We start from the raw sequence: 24,389 nt of genomic DNA, 5'->3' as shown, positions 1-24,389 counted from the left end.
AGGGAACAGCCTTCAGGCCCCATTTTATTATAAACAAGACTAGGTCTTGCGCGGATGTGATGAGGATTTTTATGAACTAAAATTATGTACGTATTTATTTAAGCTGTGAATGAATTTGTTAAAGGTGCTTATAAAAGTTATTATGGGCTATCTGAGTTCTTTTAATTTTGTGCATCTTTAGTTCTCCGATTTATTGTAATGTATTAACAGTGTTAATGGATTTCTCAAATAAAATGCTTTTTTTCTGATTGGTTGGATTTTCTCCATAGCTTTTGCGGTCTGTGGATGGCATGCTCGCTGTTGATGTGTTCCAGTGTGGATCAGGGTGTGGAGGGCTTATGTTTGTTGAGTTCAGGTTTCAGTCGCGCATGCGTGTCGTGGTCTCGGTTAGGGTGCAGATGAGTGTGCTTTGCTATAGGTTGTCATTCTGAAGTGTCGTACGTGGAGGCCAGGGGGACGATAGTCTGTTACATTGCATCCCTGGAGACGTCTTTGAAGCGGTGATGGGCTTTTTCGTTGGTTTGGGCTTGGTCCCATTGGGGGAGTGGTGCGCGGTAGAAGCAGGATGGGTATGCTACGGTGTATTTCCAGTACACAGGTGTTTGGGAGGGGGACATAATGGCTAGAGAGATGGTCACTACCAGGTAGCGTGTGTTGCCTTTGTTGAGGGTGGGTTCCGTGATGAGTTGCTATACCCATGGTGTCAAGCAGTTGGAGTCCTCTGGTGTTCTTATGGGCAAGGCTCCAGGGAAGTTTGAGGTCTCCAAGGAAGATGCACGTCTTGTTGTTAACAGATGCTGTTGTGAGGAGGTCTGGGATTTCATCATGAACGGTGATGTTGCTTTGAGGAGGCCAGATGGAAGTTAGCTGGCTGGGCATGGGAGAGTGCAAGGGAGGAGTTCCATGGATGCAGGTGCGGTGCAACATCGAATACAAACGAATTTGACTTATCTGGCCGAGAAGCCAGACTCTCAACGAGGCTAGAAGCCGATTACGAATCCATGAAAGAGAAGCTAGTGAAAAGTTTCTCTAAAGACAAATATAGTCACGGCCTATGTGCCAGAGAAATTATGACCTCAGAACAACGTAGTGCCATGGAACTAGGGTGTGGGAATCACCTAAAAAAAATAAGACATCAGGTGCAAAAGGAGAATGAAGTTGGCATCTTACCAAGATGGGAGAAGGACGCCTCAGGATCTTATCGACCCCACGATTTCGGCGATGGATGTCCTGAAAAGTCACGAGGGGTAACACCACGTGTCAAGTATTTGACAAAAAAAGATGACAATGCTCCAACCTGTTCCACTCCTTTAATCACACACATGGGAAAAACTCCAGATTCACGCTGCGGGAAGCAACTTTCGCCCAGACAACCAGAACATCGAGAAATGACTTGCCACTGCAAGGACAAGAGGGCAAGTCTGATGGAGTCAATTACAGAAGCCAAAGCAAATTTGTCCATCGCAGCAGCTATACAGATACACAACAACGTGCTAGCTGCGACATCGCAAGCCCTACTACCTTTCATAAAATTATACGAAAGTGTCAATGAAGCATTACATACCAATGGAGCAACCATTGGACAATTAGCTGAAAAATTATCATTGATGGAACTCAACTTTACTACTCAACAACAGCAAAGGATAAATGAACACAATGAGATGGAAGATGGATTCAAAGGAATAGTTCGGCTAATTGAAAAAAATTCAAACGAAGCCAGGACCCAAATGGACGATTTGTCTAACTTCATGAAAAAGGTCTTCATGAATCAGAATTCAGTACTTCCAATTCCAGGAAACCTAGGAAGTGGCACTCGGCCAGACACAAGCCCTGGAGAGCCATCCATTCCACAAGGATTACCAACTGACAATAACATTCGAGCATGCGCTTCACTCAGTACACTCCACCAGGAGAGTCCCGATACAAGCGCAATAAAGGAAGTCACAAAAACGAAAGAAATGGTCATAAACAGTGCCAATCCAGCGCAAAGTCATTCCCATGGATTAGGGGTCCCTATTCCGCACGATGGAAAATTATCAAGTGATGGCTTAAAAAGCCTAGTTCCACCGAGCATTTGGGACCTGCCTCCCATGATACCAAGCTGTTCCAACTCAAAGGCGTCTTTCGGCATTTTCCTCGGGGGAGCAAAAAACCTCCAGAGTAGAAAGAATCTAGGCACCATCCAAGTCGAAGGACAAGGAGAGGCAGCAAGAAATGTACCACACACAAAGAGGAAAGAAAAGACAAAGAATACAGCTGTTAGGAAGCAGACTACAAATTCGAGGAAATTCATAAGAAATTTAACAACTCATCCCAAACTTAAGGCATCTTCAAGTGAAAAACCCCTAGGGAAAACGATTAACAAATTATCGTTATTTACCACCGTGGAACCACCAAAAGAATGCGATAAGGAAAATGAAAAGAAAAAAACACTCAGCGATTCGACTGCAAATGAAAAAGACACAAGGACAGCGCCTAAACCATCAAGATCAAATTTAAACAAACGAAGGAGAGTCGCCTTAGACTCTAGCTGTGATTCGACCAGCGATGAACTTGAAGAACTATGTAATTTGTCAACTTACTCATATGATGTAAGTGAAACAGGCAGCTGTAAATCCCACGTCACTCTTAAAGAACAAAGAATGAGTTCTCAAGAAGTCCAAACCCACAGTCATCAAAACAGGTCGAAACTAACACTACCTCCTCGCCAAAAAATGGGAGGGAACTGTGCTACGACTCCCATGACGTTTGATAACCAAAAGGATGAAGGAAAGACGGTCCACTCCCGAAATTGCACGGGAAAGCGAGTCACCGAATTAAATCCAAAGTGCACAGCTGCCTACAATAAAAAAACCGGAGAATTTAAATCAAAGACTGACATCAACGCACAAAATCGCACATTACCAAAAAAAATCAAACTGGCAAATGTGCTGAGCGACGATATCGATGTAAATCTGAACCGTGGAAACGTCATGTGCCTGCTGCATTCAGTGCCATTGTTAAGGACAATTACATCTGAAGACATACAAATTGTTGAATACATCTCAGAAGCTCGAGTTGATAATGTATTACTTCATGTCAGCTCCCAAGCAGTCAGAAGGCTATTGATAGGCGCAAGGGACGACATATTAAGCCTTGGGTTTGAGATCTCGGAGGATCACCAACCGACAAGACAAAAAGGAGTAGATGGCGCAGAAATGCGAGTCTCAAAGAGCCCCGCGAGAAATCGGCACGACTTGACTTGCAAGTACCCGAATTCAAACTCAATGTCTGCTACGAATAAAAGGCCCACTTACCATTTTGGCAAAAAACATTAACTAGGTAATGATGAACGAGATTCCGTTAACACCTTGATCTCATGGAACACCAGAGGTTTTAGCCATCTATATAACAACTTTCCGGTGGATCTATCAGACAATTTTATAATTTGCCTACAGGAAACTTGGATGCGTCAACCCCCGGTAAAAGATGGATACCAGATCCTAATAAATTCTGCAGGCAAAGGCACGAAAGGTCGTCCTTTCTCGGGGCTATTGACGATGATAAAAACAGGAACAAGTTGGGAAGTGGTGGACTCATCTAACCCAAACAATTACGTCCAATCGACCCTGCTTGAAAGGAAAAGTAGTGGAACAGGAAAAGAGCATTATACATCTCTATACTTACTGTTACTTAATGTATACTGGAACCCAGTAAAAATCTCGGCAGGAACATTCATTCAATCAATAACAACAATAATTGACAAAAACGTGAGGAGTCTCCAAAATCTTTGGATCATTGTGTGCGGTGATCTAAACACTTCTTGGTTTAATGCAAACCAACAGAAAAACAACCCCCGCGCACACGAAGAAAGCAGGGATTCTTCCAGAAGAGCACGTTGGTCTGACGCCATGGAATCCAGGGACTGTACCATGGTTAACGGAAACGTCCCCGGCGATTGCCCACCACAAATTACGTGGCTAAACATGGGGATAAAGAAAACATTAGACTACATCTGGGTCTCAGAAAATCTGATGCATACAATAACGCATCTGCAGATAACACCGACAACGACCAGTGACCACTACCCTCTGAAAATGTCCTGGCAACCAAAGTGTAAACGCATGAGTGGAGCGGCTTGTACCAACCTAGAAGTAAATTCTGGCAGAAACAGACTAAGACTGAACACCAAACAAATACAGCAACTAACGTCTACGTTCCAGTCAGAAAATAAAGGAAGCTCCGAATTCACCAACTACCCGGCAATTCTTCTAAACTTGAGCACGCACCCCTTAAGACCGCCTCTTCCAGTACTAAACCACAAACACACGTGGAGTAACAGGTTGAATAGCGAAAAAAAGAAATTGAGAAAAGACTTAAAAGAACTACGATCAAGAGCTGGCACCAACAGAGCACAAGAAATCAAACAACGCAAACAAAGGTTTCGAAATTGGCTAATAGCATTTGCAAACCAGCGAGACCAAGAACGCGGCGAGACGATGCTCTCCTTGATAAGAACACACAACACCAGAGATATCTGGAAAATTTTAAATCACGATCATCAAAATCAAGCTGCAATAATGGCGAACGGAGTCCCGGAAGGTGCCTGAGTGACCCACTTCCAGAAAGTATTTTTCTGCAATCTGCAATCACCAGATGAAGAAAACAACTCTGTTGCCCCGTGCTGGGACACAACAGAGACGGTGGATGATATAACTCACGCTATAGCTAAGCTAAAAAAGTCCAGAGCAGCTGGCCCGGACGGCATCACGAATATTATGCTAAAACATCACTCTCGTGAATGGGCCAAATTCATAGCTGAACTGTTTACGACAATAGCAAAAGCCAAGAAAATTCCATCATCTTGGTCTGAGGCAACAATTGTCCCAATTTATAAGAAAGGCAGCAGGGACATCCCTAGCAATTACCGACCTATTGCTTTATTAGACACTATTGGAAAGGTATTTGCCTCCTTCTTACAGGAAAAGATTTCAGCTTGGGCCTTCCAGTCTGGGCTAAATGATGTAAGACAAACTGGCTTTACTAAGGGAGTTGGCATAGAAAACAACCTTTCCATACTGAACCTCTTGAAACTAGAAGCCTTGCGAAAGAAAGAAAAATTGTTCCTGGCATTTATCGACTTGCAACAAGCTTTTGATGGAATAGATCGAGCAAGGCTTTGGGGAAAGCTGGAAAGATGGAAATGCCCCGATAATATACTAAATCCCATAAAGGCCCTGCATAAGTCAACCACGATAAGAATACGACTAAACGAAAATGGCGACCTTTCTCAACCAATTATCACAAATAAGGGAGTGAAGCAGGGCTGCCCGTTGGCAGCGGTACTATTCAAACTCTATATTGCGGATGTGTCAGGAACACTAGCCAAAACGCTTTGTTTTCCCCCTAGAGTTAACGGAAATCCTGTAAGCTGTTTGATTTACGCAGACGATCTGGTCTTGATTGACAAGACACAAATAGGCCTACAGAGGCTATTGAATACGTTGAACATTTACATGGTCGAAAATAATCTAAGGATCAATGTGGAAAAATCCAAGATACTGAAATTTGGCCTTGTTGAGGGCCAGAGAAACAAGAACTTCAATTGGACAATAAACAACGTCAAGATTGAGGAAGTGAACGAGATCCGCTATTTGGGCATACCCTTTAGCACCTCAATAAGAGAATGGAGTTGGGTTACAGAAATCGAAAAAAAAATTAAAACACTAGCTCTCCAAGGAGCTAAAATCAATTCACAATATGGAAAATTTTCCTTGATCCCGGTACGATCTTTCTACCTACAAAAGGTAATACCAGCAATTACGTTTGGGACAGAGTCAGGCTGGAACATTGACTATAAGATCTGGTCTAAACTAGAAGGACTGTTCTGGCGAAGCGTACTAAGACTGCCCAAATACTTATCAACGATAGTAATTCGTTATGAATTAGGCTTGGAGCCCTTGCACGGAGCCGTCATTTGGAAATCGATGGCACTGTTGCGAAAGATGTCAATGATGAATCCACAACCAGCATTTGAACTGTTCATACCCGCTAAAAACTGTAACACAGAAACATTACAAGACCTGTGGTTTGGGAAAGTAAAAGCAATCATGCAGGCCGCAAATATCACTATGGAGATGCTCCTGGAACGTCCTCTGACTGCCAGGAAAAAAGTGAGAGAATGGCTCTGGATTGACAACTTAGAAAAATATCAAGGTCTAAAGACTACCCTGGATATGAGCCTAACCTTGAACAAAATGGACCAATTGCCTAAGTACTTGAGTAAATTCCCGTCTAGATATCACAGAGACGCTTTCTTACGACTAAGAACAAACATCTATAAGACCAGGCAAGCCTGCTTTGTCCGCCACATTGACAATGTAAAAGATCCTAAATGTAGGTTTTGCGCTAACAACCTGGAAACGACAAAACACATACTTACTGAATGTCAGTTGCTTAAAGATGTAAGAAGCTTATACCTGCTGAAGTTCGCCTCACTAACTGACAATATGGACGATTTGTGGACGCGAATTTTAAGTAGGTCCTCAATTCACTTGACCTGTGCAGCTATAAACTTTCTGGAAAAAATGTTAAATTAAAAGCTTCCAGTCCATGAAATTAATAAGGAAGAAGAAGTGAAGTGAAGAAATTCATGAGGAAAGTTGACAAGTGTAATAAAAGTTTGTAAAAAAACTAGAAATTACAATAAAAAAAAAAATAAAAAAAAAAGATGTTGCTTTGAGGAGGCCGATGGAAGTTAGCTGGCTGGGCATGGGAGAGTGCAAGGGAGGAGTTCCATGGATGCAGGTGCGGTGCGCTCCTGAAGGATGCACGTCAATAAGGTCAATGTGGGTACTAGTGAGCCCTTCACTTCACCTTGTGTTGGATGCCGTATCCTGTAGGGGTGTTCAGAGATTGATCAGTTTTATGCTCAATTTCTTTTCCTAGTGGGAGACCCCAGCACGTTTTGCTTCACTTGGGGACCTTTTTCCTTGTACTCCTGAATGGGGGGAGCTTCCCCCCCCCCCCTCATTCATTCTTATTTGCTCTGACCACGGGAACTCTGTACTACGTTGTAACTTATTCTATGGAGTTTTGCTTTCCTCCATATCTCTTAAAGGCATCTTTGTTACACGTTTGCAGCACACAGCACCCTATGTTGCAGGGTCCCTTTGGGTTCTCCTTTTCATATTCTTTCATTTCCCCTAAGAGCTACTGTTCTTAAGGAAAGAGGGATACTTTAACATATGCGAGATTAGCACACCCCACCTTATGGGGAGTGCTAAAGGGATACCTATTGACAAACCTATATTTTTGACTGGTGGCAGTGGACATGTTCTACCAACATTTGCGCTACCTTTCGACCGCAGGCTGTATCCTCAGTCCCGGTTATGCACAAAAGGGTCACCTATGCTCCAACACGGTGGCTACCTTCTTTTTGTTCGCCTTGTACGGTTGTCCTTTGTTAGCCCTTCTTCTACCGTTCTGGGAGGGGGGAGGTCTGAATGAGAGTTTTGCCGTTGGCGGGTATCCGTTGTGTGCCCGCCTAGGCTCCAGTGTGTCTGTGAGGAAAGGGAGCAGGTGAGGAGTTTGACACTCCCCTGTATTTTGTCAGCTGATGCGCCCGAAAGGAACCAGTTGCCACTGGAGGGGGGGGGGATCTGGCTGTCCTGATTGGACTTCCACCCACCCCTTTCTGTAAACTGCAGTGAGAGTTTGCAGACAAATTAATGAGAAATTCTGTTGAAAGGTGAGGTTCCTGAGGCAGAAAGCAAGTCGAAGACTAAGATCCAAGGCAGAACACTACCAGAGACGCCAGTAGACCCTTCCAGTAACCACAAAGAGATCATTGCTGTTCTGACCCCATTTTCTTATCGACAAAGGAGCTCCTAAAAGGACTCCTGTCTTCCCTTTGTCTGGTGGGTCCAACTAGCCATAGGACGAGCTGCAGAACAAGCATTACCCACAACATGCTGTGACCCTCCAAGGCTGCAAACCGCGAAAACCAGGTGGCCTCTGTCCCAAATGTAGTGCATCATCTTACAGTGCATGAATCCTCCCAGTTTGGTGCGCTCCAGTTGGACCTCCAGAGCTACGATCCCACTCCTTATAGTCCCCGCACCAGAGGGCAGGACTGCAGAATCGAGGCAGATCGACCGGGCAGTAACCATTCACTGTTGAATCGGATACAAAGGTGCCAAAACCGCAGACCGACATTGGAGATCAAAGAAGTCCTTGCCGAAGATACTTTCTCATGACTGCCGCTGCAACATCCCTTCCAGAGGTCTTCCTTTCGTCACCAGATCGAGGAAACAGGAGACCGATCCATCGCTGCGGCATCAGAAAGAATCCAGCTGCATTTTCCTCAAACATCCTGAGGTATTGTGAGGCTGAAGGTAGTACTTACTGCAAGACTAATAGTCGCTCCAGTGTGTTGGAGTGTGATACCAGGTGTTTGGGTATTCACCCATATCGTTTGCCCAGGCCTAACAGCATGTGCATGCATAGGAAGTCCATCCTCAAGGTCCCCACTAACTTTTTATTCCACTACAGCAATCTACTCGAAAGTAACTAAGTATCCTGTGGAATGTTTGCATTTTCCGTCGTTACTTGACTTTTGCCGTTACTTGACTTTTGCAACCCTCCTCAACTGCCTCTGGAGAACTCCTGAATAAGCTGATGATTGGACTGCTAAACTTCTAGAACCTCTGAAAAGTATTACTGAGTAGTATATTACTGTTGCCAGTGCTGAATAACATGTCTACCTTCCAACAGACCTTTGTCTGAGTGACATTACAATGGAATGAAACTGTCATTTACTGTGCTAATTGGCGGTGCAGGCCGCTACAGTGGAACTGTCATTACGGTCATTTTACCGTAACGATTGCGGGCGCGATCCACTACTCCTGAAGCAGTCACCCTAAAAAGTGTTGCTATTGTTTTGTGTGGGTTAGTCTAAAATAGTATTTACTTACCTTGCCTTGTGTATACAAAAAGAATGCATATTTTACTATAACTTCCAGTGTGTGAGAGTTTCTTTGGGCTCATATATTACCCAGGTTCACTGTACTTACCTACACCTCACAAGATAAGCCTGGCTGCTCTGCCATTCTACCAAACCTTTGGGTAGTACAGACATATACTAAGAGTTGGGACCTGCATGCCAAGGGAAGGTTTTATAGACTCTCACCCTCAGGTAGACTTTAGCAAAACTCCCTAACAGGGGGGGACAGCCATCCCGGATGTGTGAGTGCAAGTAAGGGTAAACTAGGCCTCTGTGATAAAGAGGGCATCTAGGTTGTGTGAGTGCAAGTGAGGGTGAACTAGGCCTCTGTGATAAAGAGTGCATCTAGGTTGTGTGAGTGCAAGTGAGGGTGAACTAGGCCTCTGTGATAAAGAGTGCATCTAGGATGTGAGAGTGGTGATGACATCAGTAATGAAGACTGCACGTGGTAATGTGGAGTGGACATTGATGCGCATGAGGTTGTGTTTTGGAGATGCAGCGTGGGTGGTGATGAGTGGGATGTGGATATGATTCTGTGCGTTTGAGGGGCATGGGTGTGGACTGCTGACTGTGGGTGTGTGTGGGTAAGGGTAGGAAGGAAGTGAGTGAGGTGTGGTACTGGTCCAACTTGGATACATGGAGCTGGGGTTCTGGCCCTATTGGGACAACACAGGACTTGCCCGAGTCTTTGTGTAGACTGTGCTTTAGAGGCCTGGGCGACACGCACCCTGGGATATAAGAGTTCAGAAGGGAAGGAAAGCCCACAACCTAACTTCCTTCCAGAACAAGAAAGGGGGAAATCAGTTTACGGGCAGCTCCAGAAATGCCCAAAGTGGTCTCGAGGCAGCATGCGAGGGTCTCAAGGTCCACGGTGTCAAATGCAGCAAAGAAAACTTTTGACTCTAAAGGTGAGGGAGATTTCTTTTTTTCCAGGACACCCTCTTTTTTGGTACCAGTACTGGGAGACCTCCCCCAGTTCACTGGCTTTGTGTTATTACAGCATCACCTCTCACCCCAGGTGAAGTGCTGACCACCCCCCATCACCCTCCCCAAGAGTCCCTTTCATATTTCATTTTGAGTGCACTGTGTGACCTATGTGACTGTTAGTACAGGGTAGGTCACCCCTTCTTTCACCTAGGTGTATTTTGCATGTGCTGCAGAGACTCTTTGTATCCCCTCTTCTTCATTTTAAGTGACATTGTTCTTACTTTCCCAGGCATCCTTTGAAGAGGTAGGTGGCAACTGTAGCAAAGTTGTCTTTTTTCCAATTGAACAACGCTTCCTGCCTTTTTAGCAGCGATAATGCATTTAGGAGGACCATATGCTCAAAATAGACCCTCCTCATGCTTTAAATGGCCAGTACTTTGTTGGTTATCTCAGCCTTCTCTTCGTGCACCGCGGCAGGCTTCTTGCAGAAAGTGCACAAAAGGTGTGTGTTCAGGGAATTGTGCTTTGTAACACTTTACAAGACAGTTGCCTACACAAATAAGGTAATTTATTAAACTATTAGCACATTTTAAGCAATCAAAATTATGTCAGAAAAGCACTGTACATATATATAATACCTAGCTGAAGAGCTAGGACACCCCCTCACCCCAACCCAGTTCTGGATAAAAGGCAGGTGGCTAGACCTAAAAAACTAAGTTGATCACTGCAGCTGAGGAGGATCTGAAGATGATGACCAAGAGATGCTGGAGTACTGCCACCAGAACCAAAATTGGCTCAGCCAACTGTCCTGCGTTGCTTACCTCGAACTTTCGTTCGACGGGGAAGATCTCTGCGAGGTGCCTTCCAATCAAAGGACTAGTGGGACCAACTAGTCATCTGTCCTTCTCAAGGTACATTGCCCGTTTTGTGTAATTGGAGTGTGTACCTTTCCGGTGATAGTCGTTGAACTCACGATCAGAGGACCCTGCATGATGGCAACCAAACAATGGTGAGACAAGTCTTCCCCAATAATCTACTGTCGCCTGGGACTATTTCTAAATTTATGGCTGCTTGGGGGTTGGGGCCTAAGATCCATTACATCTATTGAACAAAATACCTCCCATTTGGGTTTGCATTCGGCACGAAGTGCTGCTTTCTTAGGCGGTATCTGGGCTGCCCCAATGTGGTGGTGTCTGGGTAAGTACTTCTAGGGGTCATTATTTCAAAATCCTACAGCCCGGGCATCTTATTCCTACAGCTTTGGGCCCTGGCCTGGAAACTTCACTGTCCACGCATCTTTGCCCCGAGTGTCCTTTACTAGTGCTGCTCGCCAGCAATGCCTTCAGAACCTTGTGGGATTTCTACGGGCTCAGAGACTCGCATTAGATTGAACTATTAAAGACTAGCCTATTGATGACCTAATCTGCCCTGTGCTATAACCACCTTCATTCTACTTGAGTTTTTGCAGTAAATCGGTTATGCTTGTGTGCTTCGCTAAAGTAGTGTGCACCCAATAGCGGGTTGCCTACCTGTGATATTATATATACGTAGAGTGCTTTTTTAATGTAATTTTGATTTCTTAAAATGTGCCAATAGTGTAATAGTTTAATAAAATTACCTTACTTTTTGTTAGGCGATCCTCTGCACACCAGGCCACGACACATCAGAACACTGCTCACATTCCCCCAACATCTCCTCCCAAGCTTCGAGGCTCAAGTGATTCGGTGAACCCACAGAACCGAAAACTCCGTATCAGTGTACGGGCTCGATTGCAACCCTTTCTGCATTGGCAACTGCCTTGGAGAACGTATAGCAGAAAGGGCAGCCTTACGTCTTCACGCCGGTCACGTGATTCACTATCACGTTCCCCATGTGATCTTGGTGGACGTCACATGATTCAGAGAAGTCACATGACCCAGGGGCGAGCAGTATAAAGGTCTGAGAGACAGAACGCTCATTGCTTCTCAGCTGGCTTCGGACACTGTTTGGCGTTACATCTTGCTCCCTGCTACCTCGATCACGGAACTCTATCTCGGACTCCCTCGGACATCCCTTGGTACTTTTGCTTGGAACTGTTTACCTATTGCCGGATATTTGGACTGCACCTCGACTTGTCTTTGGATCAACCCTTGGTACCTTGCTGATCTTCTACGCCTTTTCCCTACTGGGAATTCAAGTCAAGCCCTGACTCCCACAGGTGGCTACTCTGCATCCACGCCAACCTGCGGTTCTACCATTCAAGGGACCGCCGCATCTAATGAGCCTCGAACCTCCCTACTAGGTTACCTGGGTCTCCATAACACCAGATAGGTAAGACACTTAGATACTTTTGTTTACCTGCTTGTATTGTGCTTGCCTGGTACTTAACCTCATTCCTTCTTGACAGCAGCATCGGTGTTCCAAGAGGCTCCGTGGATCTGAGAAGACATCTCTCACCTGTGGCCTCAAGGGTCGCACAGTGGGTTTCTATTAGTTCCCCTGTGCGTCACTTGGGGACGGAGGTCTCATCGGTCTACACGACACTCAAGTCAGAACACTTTTGTACTTGACTGAAGTGTAAAGTGTTAACTCTACAACACAACACAATTCCCCCAAACATCAGCCTTGCGACCTAAAGAGAGGGGTTTAGTCCAACGCTGGTTGAGAAAACCCTGTTACCCCCACTTTGGCTTCTCAAGGTCCAAGTCCAGGCAGATGCTTAGAAAAACCCACCTATCAAAGGCAACTTGTAGGAGACCCCAAAATATCTGAAAGAAAGCATTTGATTTAGAATGATGAAAAGGCGTAAATTCGAAGAACAGTATGAGTGGGCGAACAGCTAGGGGTTGGGGGTAAGGAGGAACGATGCTAGCACAGGAGGTAAAAACCCAGGGAGACAGGTTTGATCCAGACTCATCACTCACAGATTACTCTATAGTCAACAACACATTTCTAATGCTTTGTGAAGGTCCTAAACCTCATCAAATAGGACTACCATACCAGACCACTCGTGTGCTCGAGAGCAGACCAATACCATATGAATGTACTCAAGTGTTCCAAGACAAAGAACTTCAGCCTCCTGCTAACCTCAAACAATTCTGCAAATCTAGGCCTTATAAATATGGTCATAGAAGCTCAAAAAGGCCCTGCCCCGTCCCTGCGATGGATCAGAGGATCGAGATCAAAATCTCATGTAGGGTGTTCAGGGCATGAATGGGTCCTGGGAATAATCCAGCAGTGGCACAGCACCGGTCAGGGCATACCCAACACTGGGCATAATCCAGCCCCGAGCATTATCCGGCACTGGGTATAAGCCATCACTGGTAATGACAGTGTCCGGCCTTGGGCATAATCCAGCCCTGGTCAGGGCATTACCCAGCACTGGGCGTATCCCACACTGGTCAGGACATAATCCAGCCTCGGTCAGTAACACCCCATAAATTAGCATCTCATTAGAACTCTGCGTGCAAATTTAAATGATCCAAGTGAGAGTTTAAATCCATCACTGTATTGGAACATAGGCCTCTTATTTGCCTAGAACTCTTTTCTGTGATTCTGCATTCATGATCCTACACCCATTCAACAAGAAACTAAAAACAACTGTCTTTTGGGATGTCTTTCATGACTCTGGACCCTCTATATGTACCCAAGAATCCAAGACTCCAGCTACCTGCATAGGGATCTTTACCTACTGTGCCCCATGCCTCCTCAACAGGAAGCTGGTCTACACTGGTTAGGGGCACTCCTCCCCGATACAAACCAGACCGCTGGGATCACAGCCCATCCATGGAGGAAGCAGGGCCTATTCTCAAAGACAGCTCACCCCTCCGAAAAATCCAACGACCTGAGCATCCTCAATTAATTACCATCCCAAAAAAGAGAATTAAGAATGGTAGAAAAGTCTGATGTGAGCACAACGCAAAACATCCAATGACAAAAATAGAAAACTTGCAATGGCAAACCTTTGGGTCCTTTACTCTGTACACGACTACCTAATTTCCCGGCAGTTCCTGTGTACCAAAGGTGCAGCACCCAGACTCTCAGAATCTTCTAACAGGCGCTACTGTTCCAGATGTTCCTTCAACTGCACAGCATCAAACCCCATTCACTAAGTCAGGTCTTGAATCCTCACTCTGTGCCTGCTATCCTGGTGCAGAGTGTGAGGCAGGTAGGAAATAGCAGGCACCTTTGCAGATGTCCACACCAAGCTGGTCTTTTAGTGCCTTTGTTGGGACTAACCCAACTACCTTTTATTAGTGGGGTGTGCCGCTTACGTTTCCTAAACCTTCTGTTGCAGATTGCTTTGTCTGACAGCAATTGAATGTAGAATGAATTATGACGTCCAGAGCATTGCCAGAGGTTAAGATTTATTCTAAACCTTCCGGCTATCACCTCTTTTGATTTGCTATTGTCACCCCGAGTGGGACGGGTATGCCGAGACGTGGGTCCTGTGCCTGTTGGGCCTAGAGACCCAAGCTACTCCTCACTGATGACGCTCAACGAGGCCGAAACATGTCTTTGGATGCTTGTGGTCTTGTGCAGAAGGGATGAGAACTAGCAGTTCGGGCTGGACTACCGCTTTGGGGATAGGACCAAGCCTGATTTGCATATGGTCTTTTCCCTTCTGTAATGGCTTGACATGTGAAGAACAATGGTCTGGAGGGTTGCCCAGATCAATGCTAGAGGTTGATAATATTCTAACCCTTTCAGCCATCACCTTGTTTGTTTTGCTATTGCATAGGCGCTCATACATTGGGGCGATATATCCCGAGGGGGCGTGCCGACACAGCCGGTGACAACCCGCTGCCCTCGTTAAGGACTTGGCGAAGCTGGATGTAGAGCCTACGGGAGTGCTAATGGTGTTTATTCTTTGAAAAACAAAAGAAAAACGTACCTTGTGTTGCCGCGCAGGGAGACTCCTTAGTACCCCCAGGTCCGTATTCTATGTTGATGAACATAATGTCATCAACTAGGAAATGAACCATGAGAACTACGGACCGTCACTGTGCCGCAATCTACCAGTACCACGGATCTACACAGGTGCTAAGAGGGGAGGGTGGTAGGGAGAAGAGAAGAGAATGAGGAGCGGGGAAGAGTATAGTGGTTAGCGCCATCCAGGCTCCTCAGAACGTGGGATTGTACCATACAATACAGCCTGTGTTCCGAGTATTCTAATTGCCCATCATCCCCTTACAGGGGGCCAATTAAGAAAATGTCCTTCCAAAATGTAAAGGGGATCCTAGCTACAAGCCCATCCAAGATGCGAAGCGTGTAGGTGTGTGTAAGTGATTTATAAAAAGCGTAAACCTATCTGGGAAGCAGGAGAGTGCATCCAGGGGATTGCAAGCAGGTCGCGGGGGTAGCAGAGGTTGCTGGGGTGGGTCGTGAGATTAGGAAGGGAGGCATTGACTACCTGCACTGCACTATGAATTCTTTATGCAGACACAGTTTGGAAACTGGACTTTATTTTGGCGTGTATTCACAGCATTAATAGAATGGCCTCACTTTGTACCTTCTACGCTCATGTAGTAGGAGCACCATTGAGTTCGGTAACAGTGGGATTGCTTGTCACAGTACCACAGTGTCACCAGACCTGCATGCTAAAATAACACTTCAATCACCTATTAGTATTAGAATTAAGGCAGTTTTCCTAAAGATAACATGAACCTGGAGGTCAAAGTTAGTTGTCAATATTGTTGTTTATTTATTACATATGAATTGTGTATGTTCTGGTTTTAATGCCTTATCTTCTTCCAAGCAGTAGGAAAATATAATGACTAAAGAAAATAATTAAAAAATAAAAACATGCACTGGTGACTCACCAAGGCATTTGGCTCCATCCCGCTTGTAGCCCATGTTGCACCTCTTGCAGCGCGCGGCACCAGCCCCCATGCAGCCAATGCAGGCCTTGTCACAGTCTGAGAAGGGCGAAAAGTGTTTAGTGCTAGAAGACTTCATTGAACAAACCAAGATGCACAGGTTCTCACAAAGGCATTACACGAAAAGCCCCGCACACCCACCAGTGGAGCGTAATCGCCACTCAAAAAAGGCAGCATACTGTGAAAGGGAAGATACAAGAAAGAATAAACACAAAGAAACAGAGGTGCCTGGAGGAGAGGTGGGAAGAATGTGAGAAATAGAGGGACCAGGAGGAGAATGTAAAAGTGAAAGAAAAAACATTGGGAGAAGGAAATAGACATTATGGGAAGTGAAATGAGACTTCATCCTACCTCGGCATTCATGTGAACCGTCAGTGTTCACACAGAACTGGTTCGCTCGACACCGCGACATCTCGGTCCCGCATTCGTCCACATCTGGTAAGGGGAAAAGTAAGTTCAGTCTGGCATCAAGAACCCACCACCTGGGCAGACAAGATACTCTGGATGTGGAGGAACAAGTGTGTGATCACAGTGTTTTAAGTTACAGGGAGTGTGTAGGGGTGAATTCACAGTCACCCCCTTGAGAACTCCATGACCCCAACGGCAGGGTCATTGCACTGCTAAATGGCTCTCACAAGAGATGCAGCTTCCTTAACCAATTATGTGTGAATTGCCCACCAGGCACATGATAGTAGCCCAAAGAATTACAAACCCAAACATATATATATCATGAGCCTTTTATGCAGTAGATGATTAAAGATGCCTAGAAAGAAAATGGACTTGGAAAGAAAGGTCTAAGGCCAACTGATCTGAAAGTTTATTGAGCCAGTGCGAGGCTGGATTCCCTTTCCCCTCTTCCATGGCTCTGGGAAATGGCTATGCCTATGTCTGGTGCCTTCTAAAAAACTAAACTAATAAAATAAAACAAATGTGCAATATAACATACCATATTCATGATAAATAACTTGCCGTCCTGCAGAAGGCTGCATATGAATAGTCTATAAGTCAAAACATGTGTCGCCATCACTCTGTCCACTTTTAGCTGTGAGATAAGCAAAATATAGTCTGCTATATTCCCCTTATGCTACTTTAATCTCCTTTCTCCCTTATGCTCAAAATGCTTACCACCATCAACAAGAACGTAACCACTATTTAATAAGGTATCACCACCTACAAACAAAATGTCCTCTCCGTTGAGGGATCTCATACCACCTGATACCTGCCTCCTTTCACACCTACCCGACTAAGTGACTGCATATTAATGTGTAATGTTCCATAGAATAATTATTGCTGTATCAATGCTTTCCTGCCTGCCTGTTATGTCCCCATCACACATTTCACTCCAAACCATTTCCCAATCAAGAACATCCCGTCCATTGTACTATCTACATTTCTTCAATCTCTGTATTGACTGTGCTGTAGGGTACTTCAAGCCTGCCACCAAACAAATAAAAAAAAAACAGAATATATATTGTTCTAAAACTAAATTCAGTAGCTATATCCCACTGGCCTCCTTCCCCCAGAATCTTCACTGATCACAGGCGGGACAGTCAAAGTAAAACAATTAAAGTTCCTATGAAAGAACATTTGTAATAGAGTAGTCATTGCAACATAGAAACATGGCCAGAAGATCATGTGTTCTCCCCCCATGCTTTGCCTTGCACTCCGTTCTCAAGCCGCCACACTCGGCCCTTTGGGAAACAATCAAGATTCAGGATAGCTGCACTGAAATGCAATATCAAAACTTTATTCGTTTGCTATTGCCATTTCTTCCTCTAGTGCTAGGCATGAATCACAGCAGTAGACTACTAGTACTCTGAAACGCTTCATCCACTTACTGCTACATATAGCAGACCCTTGTGCACTGCAGCAATGCTTTTATTCCTAAGTACATTTCATAAATCTTTACTACCCAAAAACAGGTCAGTAAAAACTACCTTCACTTAGACAAAACAAACTAACATGACATTATCTAGCAAATGAATTTTTAACAAACCAAAAATGCACATTATTTTGGTTGTTTTTTGGGTGGGATACCCCACCCCTTTATAAATCAACTTTTACCCCACCCCCAAAACTACTATTCCCATCCACATATATCGTTTTTAAAAATTCGTTTTTTTTTTTAGGTTTTTTCCGTTCGTTAAAAAATTCCCTTTGTTATGTTGAATTACTTAAAATCACTGCATACCATTGTATAGTACTAAAAAAAAATGATCCCATCTTTTTTTTTTTTTTTTTTTTTTTTTTATTTGTTTAGTCGTAAAACAACTTTTCAAATCAATTACATAACACTTTTCAACATTATTTCATCAATCATTAATAGTGATCATAATAAAAATAATAAAAGATACATAGTACAATCATTTGACCACAATTAGATTTAGATCGTAAAATTTTGCCGTTGAGACCTCTTTGGTCTCTACACTATATGGTGTTTTTTCATTGGGTTCAATGCAAAAGGGGAGAGAAAACATTCATACTTTGCATAGATCAAAGTTCTCAAATTCATTAAAAAATATAATCATCTGGTAAAACTAAGTCTAGAAATTGCGTAATTGCTATTTGCAGAGATATTCTAGGGCTAGAGAAGAGCATTTGCCATTTCTGGAACTGAGTTACATGGTTCTGAAATATTAATTTACCTTTAAAACATTTATTTCTCGCCTCTGACACTGCTTCACAGTCTACTAACAGATGCTGCATGGTTTCAATTTGAGCTTTATTTTTGCAGTATCTGCAGTAATTTTGCTCACCTGTGATGATCTTTCTTCTATGCAAAATGTCACGAGTGTTATATAGGTTCAGCCTGAACCTCATGTACTTTCCTCTGAAGTGCGAGCTCGGATGTTTTATAAGGTAAGAGGCAGTTATGCCAAGTTTCTTCAACCCAAAGAGAGTAACATCAAAGTCCTTATAGGTTGAGCACTTATTGATGTTTTCCGCCCAATCATGCTGGAATATTTTTACTTTAGCTCGATCAGGGTTTGATAGCAGTAAATCAAGTGTTATTGCCGCATCACTAAGTGCATCTAATGTATGATTACGCCACTTGCGAGGGAAGATATTGCTAGATGTTAATAAGTTATGGGCTACAACCTGTAAAATGGTTGATTTCTCCAGCCCTATCATAGCTTTCCGTAGGAATGCACATTGTTTCCATGCTACTTGTGAATAGAGCGATGTAAGACCCAATTCAAAACGAATTATTGCCATGGGTGCACAAACAGGGAGTCGCAACACTTGTTTCCAGTAATCTGATTCTATTCTGTCCCAAAATGTGCGGTTCCTATGTGAGCAAGCTTCAACTCCATACAATAAGATGGGTGTTACTTTCATCTTATAGAATGTAATAATGTGCATCACTGAAAACTTCCCATATTTTCGTAAGAGGATTCGGGATTGTGACACCAAAGATTGTAATTTAACTTTCATCTCATCTTTATATTGCTCCAATGTTTTGCTGTGCTGTACCATTACACCCAAATATCTATATTGCTTGACGATATCCATTTTAGTTTGCTGTAGATGCCAACTATAGTTGCTCATTCTGGAGTGCTTTTTAGGGTCACATACAACTATCTGAGATTTGTGTATGTTGATATTCAAGTTGTTGTCCTGAGCATACTCGCTCAACCGATTTAACATATTTTGCAATCCTACAGGGGTCTGTGACAAAAGGACTAAGTCATCTGCATATAATAAATATGGGACTCTCTGTGATCCTATTCTCGGTGGATCACCTGCACAGTTGTTCAAATATTCGCCTATGTCAAGTATAAAGAAATTAAACAAGAAGGATGCCATGGCACATCCCTGTTTTAATCCCCTATATGTTCTAATCCTCGGCGATAGTTGGCCATCAAAGGTAATACGTACTTGCATAGAAGTATTAGAATGGAGCAGGATTATCAAAGAAAGTAACGTGCTTGGGCAGTCATTTTTCTTTAATTTACTATAAAGTCGTTCCCGATCGATTGAATCGAAAGCGGCTTTAAAGTCTATAAATCCTAAATACAAAGGGGCGCCCTGCTTTAGCTGCTGAGCCTGTATAATAGCAAGTGCAAATATATTAGGGATGGTGCCTAATCCCCTCACAAATCCAGACTGGCGAGGGTCTAATAATGATTTTTTTTCAACCCAAGCATTGAGTTCGTGGAGTATGATTCTGCAAAAGATTTTACCTGGGGCATCCAATAGTGATATTGGGCGATAGCTATCTGGGGATTGTCGATCGCCCTTTTTATATATTGGGACTGTAATAGCCTGGGTCCATGTTAAAGGAATCATCTGATAGAGATTGATTGCGGTGAAGATGTGAAACAGGATGGTTGCCCATATCTCCGGATGCTTTTGCATAGCAAAGTTGGATAAACCATCTGGCCCCACTGCTTTTGACTTGCTAGCAGTTGTGATCAGTTGATATATCCCCGCCTCATTAAACTCTAGATTGAACGGTGTGGTGCTAATCAAATTGCTGGAAGAGGAGCTACTCTGAGGTGCAGCATAGAGTTTACCAAAGTGCAAGATCCACGTCTGTGTGTCCACGGCAGTTGACTGGGCGCAGATCTGACGTAGACCAACAGATTGGTTCATCTCTGCCCACATTTTGGAGATATTTTTGCTGGCAAGCGTTTTTAACATTGACGCTCCATCTTTCTGGTAAAGAGCACCTCGATGGCATCTAATCCAATTTTTATATTCGTTGCGTAGCTTCCCAGAGAGGTGTATTCGAATGGCCGGAGGATGTCTCGTGAGTTTCCTTAATTCTGTACGATACGCAGTTTTCCTTGCACTTACCAAATTATCAAATATGTGTAGATGTTTTTCGTTGTGTTGTTTACTTATGTGATTTTTGGTCTGCCGGAAAATCTGCAACATATTGCTATATGCAATTCCCGAGTTATCTATTGTATTCTTTTGATTAAGACTTGACTTTTCGAGAAGTTCGTTGAAGTAAATGAGAGCATCCTCCGACCATCATAGGCGACACCCCCCAGTGTTTACCACTAAGCAGCCTTCATTTAACTCATTTGGACTACTTCTATGTTGCATTTGGACTTCTAATTCAGTGGACAACATATTATGGTCGCTGACTTCTGTGGCTAAGACCACAAAGCTACGAACGGCCGGCCATAACGTCGTGTTTACATAGATGTAATCTATGATGGATGATTTTGTGCCTCTATGCCACGTTGTAGCCGGTGGTATGTCGGTTGAGAAAGCTCCGTTCAAAACATGCAGTCCCCTGTGCTGAACCAGTGCTAACCAGCGTCTTTGTCTCTGATTAATCAACACACTCTCATTCCCCAGGCATCTTAAATTTAAGTCACCAGCAAGTATTAGTGACCTTGTGCTGCAATCACTGGCCACCATGTCTAAAAGGTAGTTTAGATCTCGAAAAAAACAGTCATCCGTTATTGCCAGTGAATTCCAGTACAAATTTAACACCGCGTATACAACATCACTGGATATGGTTACCTTGACCAACATCATGAATTCATTCGGCATAGCCCATAGCTGGGACATCATACCAGTTTTTTTCCTTACTGCTATAAGGAGACCCGACATTGGCCTACCCATTTGTGTCTTAATGGCGGGGTTCAAATGAACTTCATATCTGTCCCAAATGGGGGGATTGACCAACCATGTTTCCTGCAATAGTATCAAATCGTAACTATTCAAGTGATGTAAATTGTTATTAGCAAGATGCCTATGACCTCTAGTATTCCAACTAACTAAAGTTAAAGATTGATCAACTTTATGGCTTAGTTATCTATGCTCATTGCTATTAAAGCAAGAGCAAGGCATATTGAATGAAACGTGATTTTGAGTTTTTGAGGGTGTATTAGCTTTTGGTTGATTCACTTGTAGATTTCGAATCTTAGTTGGATCCCGAATAACATTATCGATATCAAGGTCAAAGCCTAAAGCATTTAAAGCACCCTTAGATTGCCAAATTAAATTTTGCACCACCCTCGAATGAATCCAGAGTCTTACTATATTCACATTTCTGTGTTCCACAAATTCCACCTGTGCCAAATCTCCCGATACAATATCCTCAAGCTGTTGGATATCCGAAAATATTGCCATAACAGCCCTACGGTTTAAATCGTATTGGGTGAATGGCGGAGGTTTACACGCTAGAATCAGTGAGTGAGGAGCTGGATTAGCTTTGGGGGAACGGTTTTTCTCCGGGGCTTGCTTTTGGCCTGGTTTTCTAATCTGAGCTGACTCCCTCAATGGTGTTTGTGTGGGAAGTGCATTTCTCAAAGCACTCTCGATAATACATTTGATAGAATCTGAGAGATCACTCGTTAGAGCGGAGTCTTGTGCATATATGTTAGATGTGGAGGATGCTTTTAAGCAGCTTTTGCTTGATCTGGGCTCCTCTTGATGTTTTATTTGGGTATTCATAGAAGTACTTATCGGTTGTGTTTGGGAGGGAAATTCCTGAGTCACTGATAGATTCAGATTGCCCTGCTCTTGTTTACCTTTGTTCTGAGAGCATTCACAGATTCCTCTGGATGTGTCTATTTGGGATTGTCGACGGTTTGACATGTAAGCGTCAACAGCCTTCCTAATCTCAGTTCTATCGATATTATTCTGTGTGTTTTTCTCACTAGCCTTTCGGCTAGCAGTAGACTAAGTCATTTGTGACAGTTGGAATGCAGGGTGGTGGGGATTGAGGTGAATTTTGCGGGCGTAATGCCTGTATGAGGTCATTTAGAGGCGAGTGATCCAATGCTTGAGCAGATTGGCAGGGAAGCACATCCTTATTTCTCGCATTGCACATCTGCAGTGCATATTTTTTCTTAATTGCCTGTGATGCCCGAATCTGGTTTTTTTTTGGGAGCGGAATAGCTTTTAGGAAGCGTTTAGTCACGGCATTTTCCCTGTGTTTTATAATTTTTTCATTCTTTGAGAGTTTTGGGTGCCCTGTTTTTATTTTTTGAGAGATTTTATTTCTAGGTTGCTGTGGAATATCTTCACATGCAACTACTGCATCCAATATGTTCTCATCACTGTGCTTAATTGCACTCGATTTTTGCAAGGTGAAAATTGGGAACAGGGCTTTTGTAGTGGGTACATTTGATTGTCCCAGTGAAGTCGTGTTCCCACTTTGAGGTGGATTCTCAGGACTCTTACAAGGATCATATATGATGGCAGCTATATGAGGTAGGGCGCTTATGGGTTCTTCTCTTAACCTCTTAGTGGATGGGAAAGTGCTATGATTAATGAACTCATGTTTATGGTTGGTTTGAGAGGCTGTGGTGGTAGCAATTAAAGGCGTTGCTGGGATAGCAGATCTTTGATCATTAATCAGCACAATCTCGCGCCTCAACATTTCATGGGATGTTAAAATTTTTTGCAGGAGCGTATCCTGCGTCACCAACCGTGCATTTATTGTTTGGTATGTTTGATTTAATGCCTGAATAGCTAGATTCATGGCTTGCAATGCTATGTTGGAAAACAATTCAGGTGTTTCATGAGGGAGTGACGTGTTCAGTCCCTGCGTTTTAGTGTGAGCAATGCTCCTTTGTGATATTGAGCTAGAAATATTGGATTCTGTTGATGAGTATGAATATGATTCCTCAGGAAAAAGCACTGGTGATTTGGAGAGATTTTCTGACATCAGACCATTCGAAAGTGCCGAGCCATCAGGGTCTAAGTCAATCACAACCACATCTTTGATGGGTGAAGTTGTATGAGACCCAGTCTCGGATACACCCTCAAGCAAAGTGGAATCTGTTACTATTTGACATGGGTGTCTCTTTGCTGACTGCTCATTACACAGATCTTTAGATAGAGCAGAGTCAGCAAATGTAGCAACAACATTTTCTTTAGCAACGGTTGCCTGTTTGTTTGATAGACTAAATTTTGCTCTATGAGCTGACAAGGAACCATTACAGAATTGTCGAATGTCCATATTGTGCAACCTCCCCTTGGGACCTCTAGCCCCATTAGGTGTTGAATTGAGATTAGTGCTTACTTGCTGAAGGTCAGAGGATACAAGGTCCATGCGGGTATGAAAAGATTGAGGCATTCCGGTCGTGAGTCCGTACGTCTTCATCATTACGCCACCAAACAGCCGCACAACAGCCGATGGGCTTGTCTCCTATCGGGCTTACCGCCGCGAGGGTGACGGCCTCGGTGTTTTATGGCTGTCTGGAGTCACGTGATAAGTCACGTGGGCACTGTGTCCCCGCCCCCTCCAGGAAGCGCAGCGTTCACCACACAACGGCACCGACAAGAGCTACTCCCTGCTCGCAGTGCCGGGTGAGTGTGGATTGAGTAACAATCCTTGCAAATTCCAAAGTTCGAGTGAAAACAACACAGCGCTCGACCGACAGCCTCGGTGTTTTATGGCTGTCTGGAGTCACGTGATAAGTCACGTGGGCACTGTGTCCCCGCCCCCTCCAGGAAGCGCAGCGTTCACCACACAACGGCACCGACAAGAGCTACTCCCTGCTCGCAGTGCCGGGTGAGTGTGGATTGAGTAACAATCCTTGCAAATTCCAAAGTTCGAGTGAAAACAACACAGCGCTCGACCGACAGCCTCGGTGTTTTATGGCTGTCTGGAGTCACGTGATAAGTCACGTGGGCACTGTGTCCCCGCC

The 24,389-nt window shown here is 44.0% G+C and overlaps 1 protein-coding gene across 1 annotated transcript in view; it reads right to left on the bottom strand.

Moving 5' to 3' along the window:
* Positions 1–24,389, bottom strand: part of CRELD1 (cysteine rich with EGF like domains 1) — a 204,563-nt gene that overhangs the window by 37,571 nt on the left and 142,603 nt on the right. Inside the window, exons 8-9 of the mRNA XM_069643263.1 lie at positions 16,120–16,203; positions 15,712–15,807 (exon numbers count right to left, since the gene is read on the bottom strand). Coding sequence (XP_069499364.1) covers positions 15,712–15,807; positions 16,120–16,203 — 180 coding nt within the window. The remainder of the gene's footprint in view (positions 1–15,711; positions 15,808–16,119; positions 16,204–24,389) is intronic.

Source organism: Ambystoma mexicanum, chromosome 2p (genome assembly GCF_040938575.1).
Source record: "Ambystoma mexicanum isolate Mex_15411 chromosome 2p, UKY_AmexF1_1, whole genome shotgun sequence".
NCBI lineage: Eukaryota > Metazoa > Chordata > Amphibia > Caudata > Ambystomatidae > Ambystoma > Ambystoma mexicanum.
The sequence above is the reverse complement of the archived record's forward strand: the minus strand, read 5'-3'. Positions and strand labels throughout refer to the sequence as shown.